The following is a 17,651-nucleotide window of genomic DNA, read 5'->3' as shown; positions in this document are numbered from 1 at the left end:
TCGGTTAAAAATCCACACATGCTCAGAATCAAGTCGACGCATGCTTGGAAGCATTGAACTTCATTTTTTTCAGCACGTCGTTGTGTTTTACGTCACCGCGTTCTGACACGATCGTTTTTTTAGCCGATGGTGTGTAGGCACGACTGACCATCAGTCAGCTTCATCGAATAACCGATGAAAACGGTCCATCAGACCGTTCTCATCGGATGGACCGATCGTGTGTACAGGGCTTTAGTGTATATCAATTGGTTTGTGTGATCGTTATAGCGCCTACAAACTCTGGAATATATGCAGGAATTTTAATTTTGGGGGGAAAAAAAAAACGATTTTGGTTTACTTTCTGCTATAAAAGATATCCAATAAGAAATAAAACAAACTTTTATAGATTTAGGCCAATATGTATTCTACTACATGTTTTTGATTATAAAAAAATCCCAATAGGCATATATAGATTGTAGGGTTGTCCCGATACCGATACTAGTATCGGTATCGGGACCGATTCCGAGTATTTGCTGGAGTACTCGTACTCCCGCAAATACCTCCGATACCGAAATAGAATACTTCCCCCCCCCTGCCGACGGACATGGCTGGATATGGGGGGGGGGACATGGCTGGATATGGGGGGGGACATGGCTGCATATGGGGGGGACATGGCTGGATATGGGGGGGACATGGCTGGATATGGGGGGGACATGGCTGCATATATGGGGGGGACATGGCTGCATCTGTGGGGGGACATGGCTGCATATATGGGGGGGACATGGCTGCATTTGTGGGGGGACATGGCTGCATTTGGGGACACATTTAAAAAAAAGTATCGGTATTCGGTATCGGCGAGTACTTGAAAAAAAGTATCGGTACTTGTACTCAGTCCTAAAAAAGTGGTATCGGGACAACCCTAATAGATTGGTTTACACAAATGTTTTAGTGTCCACAAACTATAGGATACATTAATGGATTTATTTTTCTACATACTAATAAAAGCAGAGATCAGTGACTTATAGCAGGGCTACGTTATTGCGGTGGACAATTGGACACAGACACTTTGTGGGAACCAGTGACACTAATAAAGTGATCAGTGCTAAAAATATGCACTGTCACAGTACTAATGACACTGGCTGGGAAGGGGGTTAAACATCTAGGGCAATCAAAGGGTTAACTGTGTGGCTGCAAGTGTTTTGCATACTGTATGTGCTGCTTTCACTAAGGGAAGAGAATGATTGTAGTCCCTGCTTTGCAGGAATACAGAATCCATCCCTTCCATTCTGTCTGAACTGAGATCTGCCTTGTTTACACAGGCAGATCCCCATTCTATGTAGTTTACTGTCGATCAATGCCGGAGGACATTGAGTGCCCGGCACCTGCAGATCGACTTCTGCCGTTAATATTTACAGCAGAGGTGTCCCGTGCACACCCCCTGCAGGCAGAAGTGCAGAATCACATATATATACGTACAGTATATATAAAACTGCTATGGGATGGGTGGCAAGTGGTTAAATAATGAACAGGTTTATACTTACCTGCTCTTTGCAATGATGATGCCTAAACATTTTTTTACCTTAATGCAATTACCCCCTTCATGACCAGGCCATTTTTTGTTATTCGGCACTGCGCTATTTTAACTGGTAATTGCTTGGTCATGCAATGTTGTACGCAAAATTGATATTTCTTTTGGTGGTATTTGATCAACAATGGGCTTTTTATTTTTTGTGATATAAACATAAACGTTATGCTATAAAACATATCCAATAAAGAAATTTAAAAAATCAAATTTCTTCATAAATTTTGGCCAAAATGTATTCTTCTACATGTCTTTGATAACAAAAAAAAAAATCCCAATAAGTTTGTATTAATTGGTTTGCAAAAAAGTTATAGCCTCTACAAACTCTGGTATATATGCTGGAATTTGTCTTTTGTTATACTACTAATGGCGGTCATCAGCGACCTATAATGGGACTGTGATAGTCCGGCAGGAAATCTGACACTTATTGCCACTGACATCACCAGTGACATTAATACAGTGATCAGTGATAATACTTTACACTCTTACTGTACTAATGACACTGGGTTAAGGGTGGTTAAGGAATTAGATGTGTGCTTAACTATTTGTACAGTGTGCTGCTTTTACTACTATATCCCTCAGTTTCTCATCCCTGCTATGCAGGGATGAGAAACTGACAGATCGCTCCCTCTGTACAGAGCTCTGTGTCGTTTACCAACAGAGTTCTGGGCTGTGCCCAGGTAGTAAGCAATACTGCTGCAAGTTTGAAAATGACTTGCTAAACTATTGCTAGACTTGCCAGGCTTCACAAGTTTGTTGCACAATTACAGCAAGTCCGCATTGCATGATTCGAGATCAATTTTCTTTTAGTTTCCAATATTTTTTTATTGAGTTTTCAAAGAAAGAAAATAGGGTATACAAAAAAAAAGGGGGGGGAGCCAGGGGAAGAAAAACACTTGTAGTCATCATCTGGAGGACTAACATACAGATACAAATTATTGCAAGTATACACATAACATTTGCATATCTTATGTCTTTGAGTGCTCCCTCTAGAACTATCTCTAAACAGGGATAACTTCGAACCCAGCTCGGGCTCGCCCATTTGGAGCACTATCTAGACCCGGAGGGCCAACAGACAACAACCAACTGTAGCTGATTTAGTATCGTAACAATGGGAAGTAACAATAGTGAAGCAGAGAAGAAGGAAGAAAAGGAGGAAAAAAAAAAGATAGAAGAAGAGGCAAGAAAAGAAAGGGAGAGAGGGAAAAAAGAATGGTGCATCCCTACCTTAACCCAAAAAGGGAAAGCCCTTGCGTTGATGCGGATCAATTTACATTCGTGAGATAGGTGATCCAGGGATCCCACACCTTGTCAAAAACCCTGACCTTATCGTTCAGAATGGCCGACAACCTCTCGTTCACCATAATCCATGACAGTTTAGACTTCAGAAGACAAAAGGGAACAGTGGGGGTTCTCCAAGACTTAGCAATGGAGATTCTGGCTGCCACAAATATAAAAGCTATCAGTTTTCTCAAGTGCTTTGAATTTCCCTCTGCCGGACGTCCCAGCAGTGCATGCAGAGGCGACTTAACAAGATTAACTTGGGTTAAAGAATAAATAAAGTTATAAGTGCGCATCCAAAATCGTCTCACCTTTGGACATGTCCACCAAATGTGGTACATGGTGCCATCCTCATTGCACCCTCTAAAGCACCGTGGGGACGCCCCCGGAACAAAAGTGGCTATTCGTGCAGGGACCATGTACCATCGCATCAACACTTTATAATTAGCCTATATTAGAGGGGTATTAATATAAGACCTAGAAGCCCCCAGTACCAGTTTACTCCATTCCGCAATGTCCAATTCCATGCCAAGATCATGTTCCCACTTTTGCATGTAAACCATCTTTTGAGTATTGGAGGACAACAAGCTATAGATTAATGATATTTTCTTTTCAAACATTCTGCAAGTCTGCTTCAAGTTCTGGTTCAGTTATGTTGTGCAATAGTCGTCCCACTGAATTTTTAAGCTGTAGAGTTGCTAGAGACTTGCCACGCAGATTTGCTACAATTAGGAAAAGTGTCAGCTAGAACCTGTGCTACAAGTGTGCTGCAAGTGTACAACTTGTCAGTGAAATTGTGCAGCAAGTTAACAAACTTACAATTCAACACTGCCACAAATTTCATTGTACACAGCCGATCAGCAGGTCCCAGTCGTGAATCATTGACTTGCATACAGACTCCCGGAGTGAACAATCCCAGCGAGTGTCGGGCCTGGGTGCACACGTGTGCGCCCTCATCCCAGAATTAGGCAGCGACGTACAGGTACGTTGCTTTGCCTACAATGGGCGCTCGCCCACAGTACATTGCGGGCAGGAATAAGTTCAGATAATAAATGTTTAGGCTTTATAACCATTTTAAGATCCAAGAAAGACTGATGTCCATGGACCATGCCACAATAGTGATCCTGTTGCTGGCAAGATTCACCAGCAACAATGCTTTGCTTGTCTCAGCTGTGCACTAAATACAGTAACAACATATCAACAGGAGACGTAACATATTTACGGTGTGTAGGACTTTTATCACCCCAGCATATTCTTCAATTGATACCTGGGTCCTGGTTGCCAGTCCAGTGTGTTATGCAGCAAGTCATCTGTGAACATGCCTGAGCATTCAGAGCAAATACAGATACATCTCAGGGGGCTCAGCCAGCATGAGGTCAACTGAGGCAACACAACCAATACGCAAACTGTGAAAACAGATGGGAGTATTTATTTCCTCAATAAAATAAATATACATAAAAGTTTTTAAAAACACAGCACAGTGATTTGTTTATAAATATCATATATAAAAGGCAAACTGTATACAGCACCAGACCAGGGTTATTGGATTTTTCCCCAAAAAGCGGCTTTCATTTCAGCAGCTCCATTTTCCAACCAGAATATTTGCGTTCTTCTATTTGTAAAAACAAGCACAACATAACACAGAGCAACTGGCTGTGCATGGTTTGATCTAGCCATGGAATCATAAGATTCCACAGCTATGAGACTCACCAATCTTCCTTGTATAATTAGTACTTAGTATGCTAACATTTTATAAAGTGTACAAGGAGAAGTCCAAAAGTTTTATTCGCACTTCTGGATTTTTCAGCAGGGGACCCCTGGTGCCAAAAAAAATATACACTAAAAATCCTAACATTTACAAAAAAGAACCAGAAATCAGATAAAGCTAGAAATTATTTTGGATTGCAAGCTCTAAAGACAGCCTTTTTCAGCCAGGGTGCCCAGGCACCCTGGGGTGTCTTGAGGTTTCTTTAGGGGTGCCTTTGGCAAAATGCCTAAAAATGTATAAAAAATGTTATACAAAACACAAAGCCATGGGTTTTCATTAACTAGTTACCGACCGCCCACCGTCGTTATACGTCATCACTTTAAAGATGAATATCTCGGTAACGGCAGCAGCTGCTGCCACAATCGAGATATTCATCTCTTCAGTGGGCGGTCCGGTACACGATAACGGCGGTCTCCGCGGCGGATTCGCCGCGAGAATGCCGTTATCGGTGGCGGGAGAGGGCCCCCCCTCCCGCGCCCTCTGCCACTTACCGTAGCCGTCGGTAGCGGCGGAGGCGATCAGGACCGTTCGGCAGCTGAGCGGGGACGAGACTGAAGGAAAAATCTCCTTCGCCCGTCCCCCATAGCTCTGCTGGGCGGAAGTGACGTCAAAACATCAGTCCCGCCCAGCGTCTTAAAGCAACATTTTTTTTTTTTGTCATTTGAAAAAATGACATTTCCAAATTTTTTTTTTTTTTTTGCATTTAAGCCTAAATATGAGATCTGAGGTCTTTTTGACCCCAGATCTCATATTTAAGAGGACCTGTCATGCTTTTTTCTATTACAAGGGATGTTTACATTCCTTGTAATAGGAATAAAAGTGATAATTTTTTTAATTTTTTTATTTCAGTGTTAAAAATTGTAAAATAAATAAAAATAAATGCGAAAACCAAAAAATTTTTTTTTTAAAGCGCCCCGTCCCGACGAGCTCGTGTGTAGAAGCGAACGTATACGCGAGTAGCGCCCGCATATGAAAACGGTGTTCAAACCACACAAGTGAGGTATCGCCGCGATCGTTAGAGCGAGAGCAATAATTTTAGCCTTAGGCCTACTCTGTAACTCAAAAAATGCAACCTGTAGAATTTTTTAAACGTCGCCTATCGAGATTTTTTTGGGTAAAAGTTTGACGCCATGCCACGAGCGGGCGCAATTTTTAAGCGTGACATGTTGGGTATCATTTTACTCGGCGTAACATTATCTTTCACAATATATAAAACAATTGGGCCAAATTTATTGTTGTCTTATTTTTTAATTTAAAAAAGTGAATTTTTTCCAAAAAAAAGTGCGCTTGTAAGACCGCTGCGCAAATACGGTGTGACAAAAAGTATTGCAATGACTGCCATTTTATTCTCTAGGGTGTTCGAAAAAAAATATATAATGTTTTGGGGTTTTAAGTAATTTTCTAGCAAAAAAAAAATGTTTTAGTCTCGTAAACACCAACTCTGAAAAACAGGCCCGGGGCTAAAGTGGTTAAGCACCATTACGACTTTCTAGACACTGGCATCCTAACAAACCATGACATCATCAGTTAATAAGGAGGATGTCTGTTGCCTCCGCAGCATCCTTGTTTGACCCTCCTGTGCCCCTCTCCCTCAGCACTGGGGTCACATTAGCTGATTGATAGAGATTGAGGGAGAAGAGAAACATTGGAATACTAGTCACTACCAGTGTGCAAAAGTATTTTTGATGGAAGAATGAATCACCTCTAACCAGGGGTGTATTCAGGTTTTGTGCTGCCCTAGGCCTGACTAAACTCGTGCACCCCCTAATATAAATATGACCCACCCCTTCCTGTCAAGGCCACACCCCTTGCGGTTTAAGACCCACCCTGAAATTTTCAAGTGGGGACACTAGTTCTGATGGCCTGGGGGGGGGGGGGCAATGGATTCCCTTAATTTGCATAGATTTCCTCTCACTTCCTGTTTGGCTATGGGACATGAAGTGAGATCTCTGCAATGGGACAAGGATGGTAAAAAATTAGAAGCGACGCCCCCCCCCCCCCCACAGTTGCAGAATGCCAACCGCCCGCAAACTGGAAGCAGTGCGGCCGATTTACGGGGGGGCTAAACTAATTTGCCCAACAGTGTAGCGCAAGCTGGCGGGGACACTGTCCGTGCTGCCACCCTGCAAAGTGCTGGCCTAGGCCTGGGCCTTGTTGGCCTAGGCCAGGATACAGCATTGCCTCTAACGTTGGGGGTTCTATGTGAGGATGTTAATGCATTATGTAAAACTTTTAGAATAGTATTTTACATGTTAGAATGGGGTGCCTGGAGACTGTCCACGATTTTTAAGGGTGCCTTACAGATTTTCCTGTATTGAATTGTATACAGGATTCAAACACTTAAGTTCAGTGGCATCGATGTCCAATAATTACATGGAGCACAATGCCTGAGCCACTATTGCTTTGCCTGTTGGCCTACACAAGAAATGTTAGGGGCACTTTGGTCCAGCAAATACAGATTTAAAAAAAAGAATAATAGAATAATTCTAATATATAATAATTATAAATACTACTATTAATCACTTCACACTCGGAAGAATTAAAAAAAAAAATGCAATAAGCGTATATTGATTGGTTTGTGCAAAAGCTATAGTGTCTACAAAATAGGGGATAGATTTATGGCATTTTTGTTATTATTATTTTTATTAGTAATGGCCACGATCTGTGATTTTTATTGTGTAAATGACACTGGCAGGGAAGGGGTTAAACACTAGGGAGCGATCAAGGGTTAAGTTTGTCCTAGGGAGTGATTCTAACTGTAGGGGAGATGGTCTCACAACAACATGACAGGTAGCAGCAGATTGGATTGGAGTTCAATTTTTTTTTATTTCTGTTCGTTATCCCATCAGATAGATTTTTCCTAATTTTCTGTCTCTTTGATGTGCATGCATGACATGTGGATATGGCTATAAGGGGATACTGTAGGTTTTAATCTTTCCTAACTTTACTAAAAATGTGTTTTTGTCTATATCCTTCAAAAAGCATTCACAAACACATTAACTAGATCCCAGATTTGTACACTATAACACTGACGTGAGGCTTACCACGGCCTATTCTTCAAGTCATTTTAGGCCAAAACCAGAATCGACAAAGGCTGCCCACCATTATTTCATTGGTTTACTCAGTTGTTTCAAACATGAGTTTGCTTTTCCTCTTCAGTTCTGAAGATATATGTCTGCCAGTGCATCTCATGTCTCTTTAATATCATCCAAGTTGTAGATCAGGCCTACAGGCCCTTTAGGGCATTTCCACAGATCTGAAGAGTTTGTTCTTTGCCTTGCAACAAAGTGTGTGTGACACAAATGGTAGTGATATCTGGCACAAAGTGTTATGTCATCAGGCTCCTGTGTGGAAGTGGTGTGTCAGAGGGAGTCTGCTGGGGACACCTATTTGATATTTACAGCTCATGATGTCCGTCTTGACGTCCGCCTCTCACACAGAGACATCTTCTATGCCCGCTGTAAATGTAATTGAAACAGTTAGTTCATGATGACACACAGAGAAGATGAGATATCTCCCACTGTGACTGAGGTAATAGCACATCGGTATCACTGACAAGCAGACTGATAGGAGGATAATTCCTTGTATTGACCCTGTCTCTCCCTGCAAGACTTGTTGTCTACATGTGACAAAGCAGCACTAATTCTCTGTGTGATGGATTTTTTTTTTAAATCTCAGACATAAAGCCCAAAATGAGAAAAGAGTTAATGTATGTCCTCTCTGTCCTCTATGAAAGCTGTAAATGTATTTACCTCTTGTACTTATTTGTACCTTTTTTGTAAAATAAATTTCACACATCATTTTTCACTTGATAAGCAGTCAGGCACATCTCATCTAATACCGTATTTTCTATCAACAACCAAGGTTTTTGTTTTAATATTTTACAATAACGAAAGAATATATACCACTAAAATCCAAGTACAAAGCTATACCTAGGTAATACACAAGACTTGGAATACCTTCTGTATGTATAGATTTGAATTTATGGATGAAAGTATATCACTTACTGCAAGAGTGTGATAATTATTTTCTGCAGTTATACAATATATATATATACACAGTAATGTGAATAGGTTTGTACACCCCATGGGAATTGTTGGCTTTTTCAATACATTTGAACAGGCAAACAGTATATCTTCATTCAAATACTGCCTACGGATAAGGTGATATTCCTGTATAAAAACACATGGAAAATTGGTCTTCTCAATCATTTATTCAACAAAAATATCAAAAGATGTAATGGAGTACTGTGTCAAGTCTAATTACCCCCCTTGGTTTTTATAAGCTGAGATTGCCTTCTTTTGCTGGAAATTACTTCTTCTGGGCGATTTGCATTATTGTTCACCAGTCTCTGACATCTGGCCATTTTTTACTGCAAAATTCCTTCAGCTGCAAGAGGTTTACGGGTCTCCTTGACCATGAACTGCCTGTTTTAGATCTATATTGATTAAAACCAGGGCTCTATATAGGCCAGTCCATAACACTTCATTTTTTCTTTTTGAGCCGCTCCTTAGTGGATTTACTAGTGTGATTTTCCTTGTTATTGTTTTGAAAGACCCATTTTGGGTTCAACTTCAAACTTCAGAGAGTTGGCTTCCCATTCTCATCAAGCACACATTACATTATTTAATTATGAGTTTTTATCATTACAGAACAAAAAACCCAAATGGTACAACCTATTACAGAATAGCCTAGGTATCTCATAGATTGATCAGACCGTAGAAAATACCTTGAGGCTGGATGGGGGTAGGCTTGAAAAGTTGAAAAGAATTAGGTTGAAAAGAAGTGACAGTGGATGTCATCAAGCACAATTTGATATGATGCAGAATTCATAGATGATTCAATGACTGCAAGATGCCCTGGCTTCGAAACAACAAAGCTACCCTAAACTATAACATGTCAACCACCATGCTTCACAGTTGGTATGCGGTTTTCTGAAATGCTGTCTTTTGTTTCTGCCAAACATGTTTGGTGTTACCGTGGTCAAACGCATCTATCTTTGGTCCATCAATCCACAGCACATTGTTCCAGAAGGCCTAGTCTTTGTTTATAAGTTCAATGGTGAACTGCGGTCTTACCCTTATGTTTTTTTTTTAGACAGCAACCAGGCCACATCCCATTCAGGTTAAACTGGTGCAATTTTTATCCAATTGTAGATGCATGCATTTTCACACCAATTGTTGCTAAAGTTACCTGCAGATTCTGAAATTAAACGTTGGGGTTCTTGGAGGCTTATTTTAGCATTAGGCAGACATCTTTTGGGCTGAATTTGATGGGCAGAGCAGCCCTGGACAAATTAGCAGGTCTTTGAAATTTATGCCGCTCGTAAATAATTTTCAGTACAGACAGGTCTTTTCTTTAAACACAGGTTCTCCCCGCATACTCTCTAAGGAGATTCTAATCTGGAACACAGACTCTAATTAATGGCTTTGAAGTGGTGGTAAATGTATGAGTGTACTTACTTGTTCCATTTGACGTATCTGCATTTTGATTCATTTGAATTATTAGAATAAATACATTGTATCGATTTTATGACTCATTAGTTCAAGTTATTTCCCTTTATGCATAGCGACTGTTTAAATGAAGATCTAATGTCTGCCGTTTTAAATATGTTGAAAAAGACAACAATTTCAGTGGGGTGTTCTTACTTTTTCTCATGACTATATGGTAATATTTGCTTATCTGAATGCTGTATTCACATTACCGAATCCCTATTGTTTCTAAATGCCACTCCTTATACATATCTTATGGAAAGTCTAATACAAATGTGTTGCAATGTAATACATTTCTATTAAAATTAAAAGTATATAAAAGACTAAACCCCCGTACACACGATTGGACCTTTGTCTGACTAAAATCACATCGGAATGCCGTCAGAATTCCATCGAAGTAAAAGAGAACATGTTCTTTATCTAAACTTCCGATGGGGCATACACTTGGTCGAAATTTCCGTCTGACTTTTTCCATCGGAAATTCCGATCGTGTGTAGGGGGATTAACATGTCAATGGTTTGAATGAAAACTGTTTTATTTTTGCTCCCACTTTTTATATGACTGGCAGACTACCAGGTGTAAATAGAGCGTATGACAGTAGGCAATAAAAAGGAAACTGGACATGAGCAGGAATTGAATTTACTCAGTTCTTTATAATAAGAAAGGGGGCACAATAGGAGCCCACTTAAGTGGGATTGTGGCCACCACATGTGTGAAGTGGTTTAAGGTTTAAAATGTAATGTTTGTAGGTATGCAGTGAGATGTATAGGATGTTTTAAATTTAGGTACTGTGGCTTTAAATTTGGGATCAACAGCCAGTCAATGGGATGCAGCGGAAGGTACTGGTAGCCAGGAAGGCTTTATAAGGATTGGCTGGGAATCTCCCTCTTTTCCTGTCAGCAAGCACCGGTGGAAGAACTCCCTCCCTCCCCAGTCGCGGCAATTTTATGTGGTCGGTGTCACCCTGGATGTCTAGGGGGGACGTGTTATTTCATGATATAATGAGGTAATGCTGCTTGAGTTCCGAAAACTAAGCAGTTGCACAGTTGGTTGGTTTTCATTAAAGTATGATGTTTGATGTTGAGTAATAAAAGTTTATATGGTTGATTTAATTTATTGTGTTTAAACCAATAAAAAATGCCGCAGCCATTATTTGCCAAACTTGGGTCAGTAAATTTATTTTGATTATACCTGGAGTAAGGTTTTATGGGGAATATGTGTGGCCTACAGTCCCATGCATTTGTGTGAACTCTAGGAGAGCCAAACACGTGATGATCAATGTGCAAGTTGAAACAAAGTATTCCCAACCAATTCATAAAATAATGCGTAACATACTTTTCTGAACACTGTGCACAATTTCCCCTGCACCTCCTTTCCTTATCTATTATGTTACTGAGACATGGAGAACTCCAAAACACTTATTTTATAGACACTACTGAGAAAAACACACAGCTTTGAACATAATGTTAACCAATAGCTATCTAAGAACACCTTCATATTTTTTTAACACGATCCCTTTAAAGGCAAAGTTCACCTTTACAGATTTTTTTTTAATAAATGCACATTTTTTTTGCAGAAAAAAAGTGATTTTATATTTTTTTCCTGCAGGAGCCTGGAAAGCACTGCACCCACAATCTGTAGATCACAAGTGCAATGTAGTCTTCTGCAGAAATATCCTGCGACTTTCAGTCTATTCCTCTAGAAGAGCTTTCTGTTTGAAATCCAGAGGACATGTCAGTAGGACTATAAAATAGGGCTGTTTCTGGGGGCAGTCCCGGGATTGAGAACACTGTCCCCGGACCAAGTCTGTCCCCGGATTGGATTTGAACAGGGGCTGGGGCAATTTCAAAGACAGTCAGTGTAGAATGGAAAATACAAATTCCTACTAGTTTAGGGGGGTGTATTTTTTCCATTATATGTGCCCCTTCCTGATGATCATGTACTGGTCGGAGCGGAGGGAATATTTATTTTGGGTGCATGCCCATTCAGCTTTGCTCGCTTGTTCTTCTGCCTTGGCTCAAGTCCCAGGAAGCCGCTTGCTTATCTCCTTGCCTTCCCAGGCGGAGTGATCTTTCTCCGCTCCCCACCAGTAGTAGCCGGGGCCCGGAGTGTAAGACTTGACAGGCTGTGAGGTGGGCGGCGGTGACAGGCAGAGAGTTGCTGATTACTGCCATTACTAGTATAAAAAAAATATGTCCCCGGATTTCATTTAAAAAATCTGGTCACCTTTTTATAAAAGCACTCATCAGCACCTCTGCAGCCCATAGACGCTACAAGTCCATCTGCTGTGATTGCAGACTGTACTTGCAGTTTATTCATTCACAGGAATCTTTGAATGAATTAGTGGCTGTGTGGGCGGAGCCTGCTGTCAAAGTGGGGGTCCGGGGGGAGAAGCTGGAACATGTTACGTTTCACCCTATATGTTCCAAAGGTGAACATATCCTTTAAACAAAATGGCTACCAAGTATGTGTGTATTTTTCTAAATAGAAGTGATGCCCTGTACACACGGTCGGTCCATCCGATGAATACGGTCCGATGGACCGTTTTCATTGGTTAACCGATGAAGCTGACTGAAGGTCAGTCGTGCCTACACACCATCAGTTAAAAACACGATCGTGTCAGAACGCGGTGACGTAAAACACAACGACGTGCTGAAAAAAACGAAGTTCAATGCTTCCAAGCATGCGTCGACTTGATTCTGAGCATGCATGGATTTTCAACCGATGGACGTGCCTACTAACGATCGTTTTTTTTCTATCGGTTAGGTATCCATCGGTTAAATTTAAAACAAGATTGCTTTTTTTTAACCTATGGATAAATAACCGATGGGGCCCACACACTATCGGTTTGGTCTGATGAAAACGGTCCATCAGACCGTTCTCATCGGTTAGACCGATCGTGTGTACGTGACATTAGACTTTACCAGACTGATCATAAATATTTAGATACAAAGAGAAGCATATTAGAAATATGCAAAACCAAAATTGATTTGTGTTGCACAGCACTTAAAAATTTAGAAAATCTTTGACACGTGTGCTAAAAAGATGGCCTGTGGGAATCGATGCACCTTTCACCTATCAAACGAGGAATATAAATCACAGCAAGGGAGTCGTGTCTGAGAATCTGTGTACAGATCTCCCACCAGAGGAAAGAGATGAAATATCTGAGATGTCAGTGTAAAACCCCATCCATTCTTTACATAGTTTTTGACATTCTCTCTTGGACTCAGGCCAACAATCCTCTTGGCTGCCAGTTCCACCCGCAGATAATGGCATAGGATTATGATTACAGGATTTATAGACGGAGCACATATATAATGGCTTTCAGGGCTTATTGCAATCAGTATTATTGACAGGAAACCTGGCATAGCTGAAATGTCCCTGAAGGAACTTGCTCATACATATTAATATTCACATGCATACTTACGTTTTACCGATAGGAGAGTGTTACCATGGCAACATGCCACTGAAGTTACTGTATAGGGGTGGCTCTCCTCCAGTTGAACCATTTTAGGTACCCCGATCCCCTCGTCTCTGCGTCCTAGTCGTCCTCTGGCTCCTTTCCCCCATGTGGAGACTTGGCCATCTGCACAGAAATGGTCTATAGGAGTTAGTGGAAATCACCGTACTGCAACATAATGCAAACAGACAGTGCTGCTCCCATGTTGTCCCCATAAAAGCCTTACAGTCACAAAACTCTGCAGTAACACACTTGTCCAAACACTGTATTGGTTTGTTTTTCGTGCATCTTCCAGGGACTGTCCACACACATTTCACAGATTAAAACAACATTTAGAAAAATAAAAAATTGCTTTTCTAAGGGCTAAAAAAAAAAATGCCTTTACAGGCACTGGAGCTTTTATATTTCTGCCTAAATAGCTTGAAGAAGCTTGTGTTTTTTTGTGCTCTTATGAGTGTTTTTATTGATCTTCTTTTAGCTTTATTGAGCACAAGCGTTTTTTTTTTCACAAACCCTTCCCTCGGCTCATTTTATCCTTTTTTTGTGCATTATGGAGCTTTTTCATGCATTTTTGAGCACTTGGGCGTATTTTCTTCTCTAAAGCGCCTCTCAAAAACATGAGTTTGGCAGGGGGGTTTTCTGCCTGTAAGAGCATATGCCCGTAAACTCCAGAAAAAGTCATAGGCCCGGATTCACATACATCGGCACATATTTATGCGGGCGTAGCGTATCTAATATACGCTACGCCGACGCAACGCAGAGAGGCAAGCACTGGATTCACAAAGCACTTGCTCCCACTCGCTCTTAAAGATACGCTGGGTTTCCTCGGCGTAAGCTGTCGTAGGTGGAAGTGGGAGTGAGCCATGCTAATGAGGCGTGACCCCATGCAAATGATGGGCCAAGCGTCATAGAAGTACTTAAAATGAACGGCGCATGCACCGTCCCGTGGCCGCATCCCAGTGCGCATGCTCAGAATCACGTCGAAACAACTGCCTAAGATACGTCGAATCACTGCCTACGACATGAACGTAACCTACGCCTAGCCTTATTCACTTACAACGTAAACAACATAAAATACGACGGCTCTGTTCCCTGGTCCATACCTTTGCATGAGTTGCGCCTCCTATATGGGGAATAACTTTACGCCGGACGTACGACTTACGCAAACCGCGTATTTTATGCACCGGGCGCAACTACGTTCGTGAATCGGCGTATCTCCCTCATTTACATATGTGCATAGAAAATCAATGGGAGCGGCAAATGCGCCCAGCGTAAATATGCGCCCACGATACGACGGCGTAGGCAAGTTACGTCGGTCGTAGGAAGCCTATTTTTAGGCGTATCTCAGATTGTGGCACGGCGCACAGATACGACGGCGCATAGTTACACATTTACGCGGTGTATCTCGAGATACGTCGGCGTAAGTGCTTTGTGAATCCGGGCCATAGTGTGCATGGACACATTGGCTAACATGGACGGGAGTTTAATGAGAGCTCAAAAAAGCTCAAAAGCTTGTAGGAGTAGTTTCTTTGAGCTTCGGTAATGACACCGTCCTAAACTGTGCGACGGCGCATCTGCGGTGCTGCACAGATTTCAAAAATAGTTTCTGTACCGATGTCTCTGTAATCGCGACCAAAATCGGCCGCGAGCTGTATTTACTTAGAACAACTTATAATATCCAAATGAAAGATATCACACCAACATGTCAGAAAAAATATAATCAAAAACAGAATCACTGAGTTGGAAAAAGGATTACCCCTTTGTGTCAGTATTTTGTTGGACCATGTTTTGCTTTAAATACAGCCTTTAGTCTATTGGGATATGTCTCTACTAACTTTGCACATCTAGACTTTGCAATATTTGCCCTCTCTTCTTTGCAGAACTTCAGTTAAATTTGATGGTTACTGTTTGTGGACTGCAGTCTTCAAGTAATTCCACAGATTTTCAATGGGGTTTAAGTCTGGGCTCTGACCAGGCCATGCAAGGACATTCACTTGTTTCTCCTTTAAAAACTGTGTGATCATTTATGCTGTGTGATTTGGGTCATTGTCATGTTGGAAGGTAAACCTTATTCCCATTGATAAGCAGAGGGCAGCAGATTTACCTCAAGAATTTGATGGTATTTTGCCCCATCCACATTTCTTCCATCCTGATAAGTGCTCCAGTCCCTGCTACAGAGAAACACCCCCATAACAGGATATTACCACCTCCATGCTTTACTGTAGAAATGGTGAGCAGTATTGGATTTTTGCCAGACATATTGTTTGGTGTTGAGGCCAAACAATACAATTTCATTCTCATCTGATGACCTTAAAAACGTACCTTGAAGATTCACAGGCCACATGGTTATGGTCAGGTGAGACTAAAATTGAACTATTCAGCCTCAACACCAAACAATATGTCTGGCGGAAATCCAATACCACTCATCATCCAAATAACACCATTCCTACAGTAAAGGAATGATAAAACAAAAACAGTGGCTGTCTTCATTTCAGTCTGCAAAGCAACAAAATTTGACTTTTAAAGGGGGTGATTCTTTTCTATACCCAAAGTAGTAGAGCTCGGTGTCTACATAGCATACACAGCACAGCACTTAGGCCCCGTACACACCAGAGGATATCCGCTGGAAACGGTCTGCTGGACCGTTTCCAGCGGATACATCCTCTGAGGGATTAGGATCTGATGGCTGTACACACCATCAGATCGAAATCCGCGCGGAATACATCCACGGTGACGTGTCGCGCCGTTGCCGTGGCGATGACGCGGCGACGTGCGCGACGCTGGAAGGTAAATACTTCCACGCATGCGTCGAATCATTACGACGCATGCGAGGGAGGGGAGCGGACAGACTGATCCGGTGAGTCTGTACAGACGACCGGATCAGTCCGCTGGACAGGATTCAAGCGGATAGATTTCTTAGCATGCTAAGAAATTTTTATCCGCTTGAAATCCGTCGGCCGGATTTTAATCCGCGGGGAAATGTCCGCTAGGCCGTACACACGACCGGATCTATCTGCTGGAACTGATCCGCGGATCAATCCCAGCGGATAGATCCGGTCGTCTGTAAGAGGCCTTACACAGCACACAACATAACTAGGGGTGGCACATAGTGCACACACAGGTCACAGCAAATAGAGCACAAAGACTACAGAAAATGCTACTTACAGTTTGGCAAGCAAACAATATGAAGCTTTTTCAAAGGCCATATATACAAGGGAACAAGCTATTATGAAATATTTGCTAACTTGGCATCTTGCAAAATATTATTTACTATCGGGAAGACGTCTATTAAAGGGCATGTGACGCCAACACTTTTTTTTGTGTTGGAAAGAGTAAGAATGGGTTAAAATACCTTATTGTTTTGTTTTGTGCCCCACTGGGATGATTTTTTTACTTCCCGTTCTGGGGACACAACAGGAAGTAGGGGGAAATCTCTACAAACCTGTGAATTTCCGTGGTAGACAGTTGTTCTCCCCAATGAAAAATGTACCCTTGCCTGCTGCTTTGGTGACAACTGTAAAATTTTGGATTTACCACCACTTTTTGTCTTTCTGACAATGGTCAACAAGACAGATAGAGTGAATCTACCCAAAGGGAAAGACAGCAACAAAAACCTTATAATGATTCTAGCCCTTGCCGACTCAATCCAAAAGTAAAAAAAAAAAAACAATGTTGGTTTGAGTAAGGTGGACATAAGCATGGCCTGAAAGATGTCACAAAACAATGTGGCTTTTCTATACTCATAGAGCCAACTTTGATGAGCTATTTAATAAAACTGCCATATAAATGGCTAATGTACTGTGGTCTACATGGGTAAAATGTACCTGAGCCCGATCCTGATCCAGTGGTGTGCTCGAGAGCTGAGGCTCTCTCCCTCCTCATTGGCTCAGATACAGCAGCAGATACACAGCCATGGCAAGGGAGCGGAGAGGGCGGGGCCGAACTATACTTTGTGTGTTGTATGAAAACACAGATCGGGAATTGTAAGCCAGCACGCACGAGTGCTCCCCTAGCAAACAAACGCCTTGCTATGGGAGCCCTATAGGGGGAGGGGGACAGGAGAGCTGGTGGGGGAGCCGAGAAGAGGAG

The 17,651-nt window shown here is 41.8% G+C and overlaps 1 protein-coding gene across 1 annotated transcript in view; it reads right to left on the bottom strand.

Annotated features, from left to right (window-relative positions):
• Nucleotides 1-7,304: 7,304 nt before the first annotated feature.
• NEK8 (NIMA related kinase 8) overlaps nt 7,305-17,651 on the bottom strand; it is an 83,487-nt gene continuing 73,140 nt past the window's right edge. Inside the window, exons 14-15 of the mRNA XM_040338526.1 lie at nt 13,530-13,688; nt 7,305-8,068 (exon numbers count right to left, since the gene is read on the bottom strand). Of these exons, the coding sequence (XP_040194460.1) occupies nt 8,043-8,068; nt 13,530-13,688 (185 nt within the window). The 3' untranslated portion in view covers nt 7,305-8,042. The remainder of the gene's footprint in view (nt 8,069-13,529; nt 13,689-17,651) is intronic.

The sequence above is a fragment of the Rana temporaria genome, chromosome 2 (genome assembly GCF_905171775.1).
Source record: "Rana temporaria chromosome 2, aRanTem1.1, whole genome shotgun sequence".
Classification (NCBI taxonomy): Eukaryota; Metazoa; Chordata; class Amphibia; order Anura; family Ranidae; genus Rana; species Rana temporaria.
The sequence above is the reverse complement of the archived record's forward strand: the minus strand, read 5'-3'. Positions and strand labels throughout refer to the sequence as shown.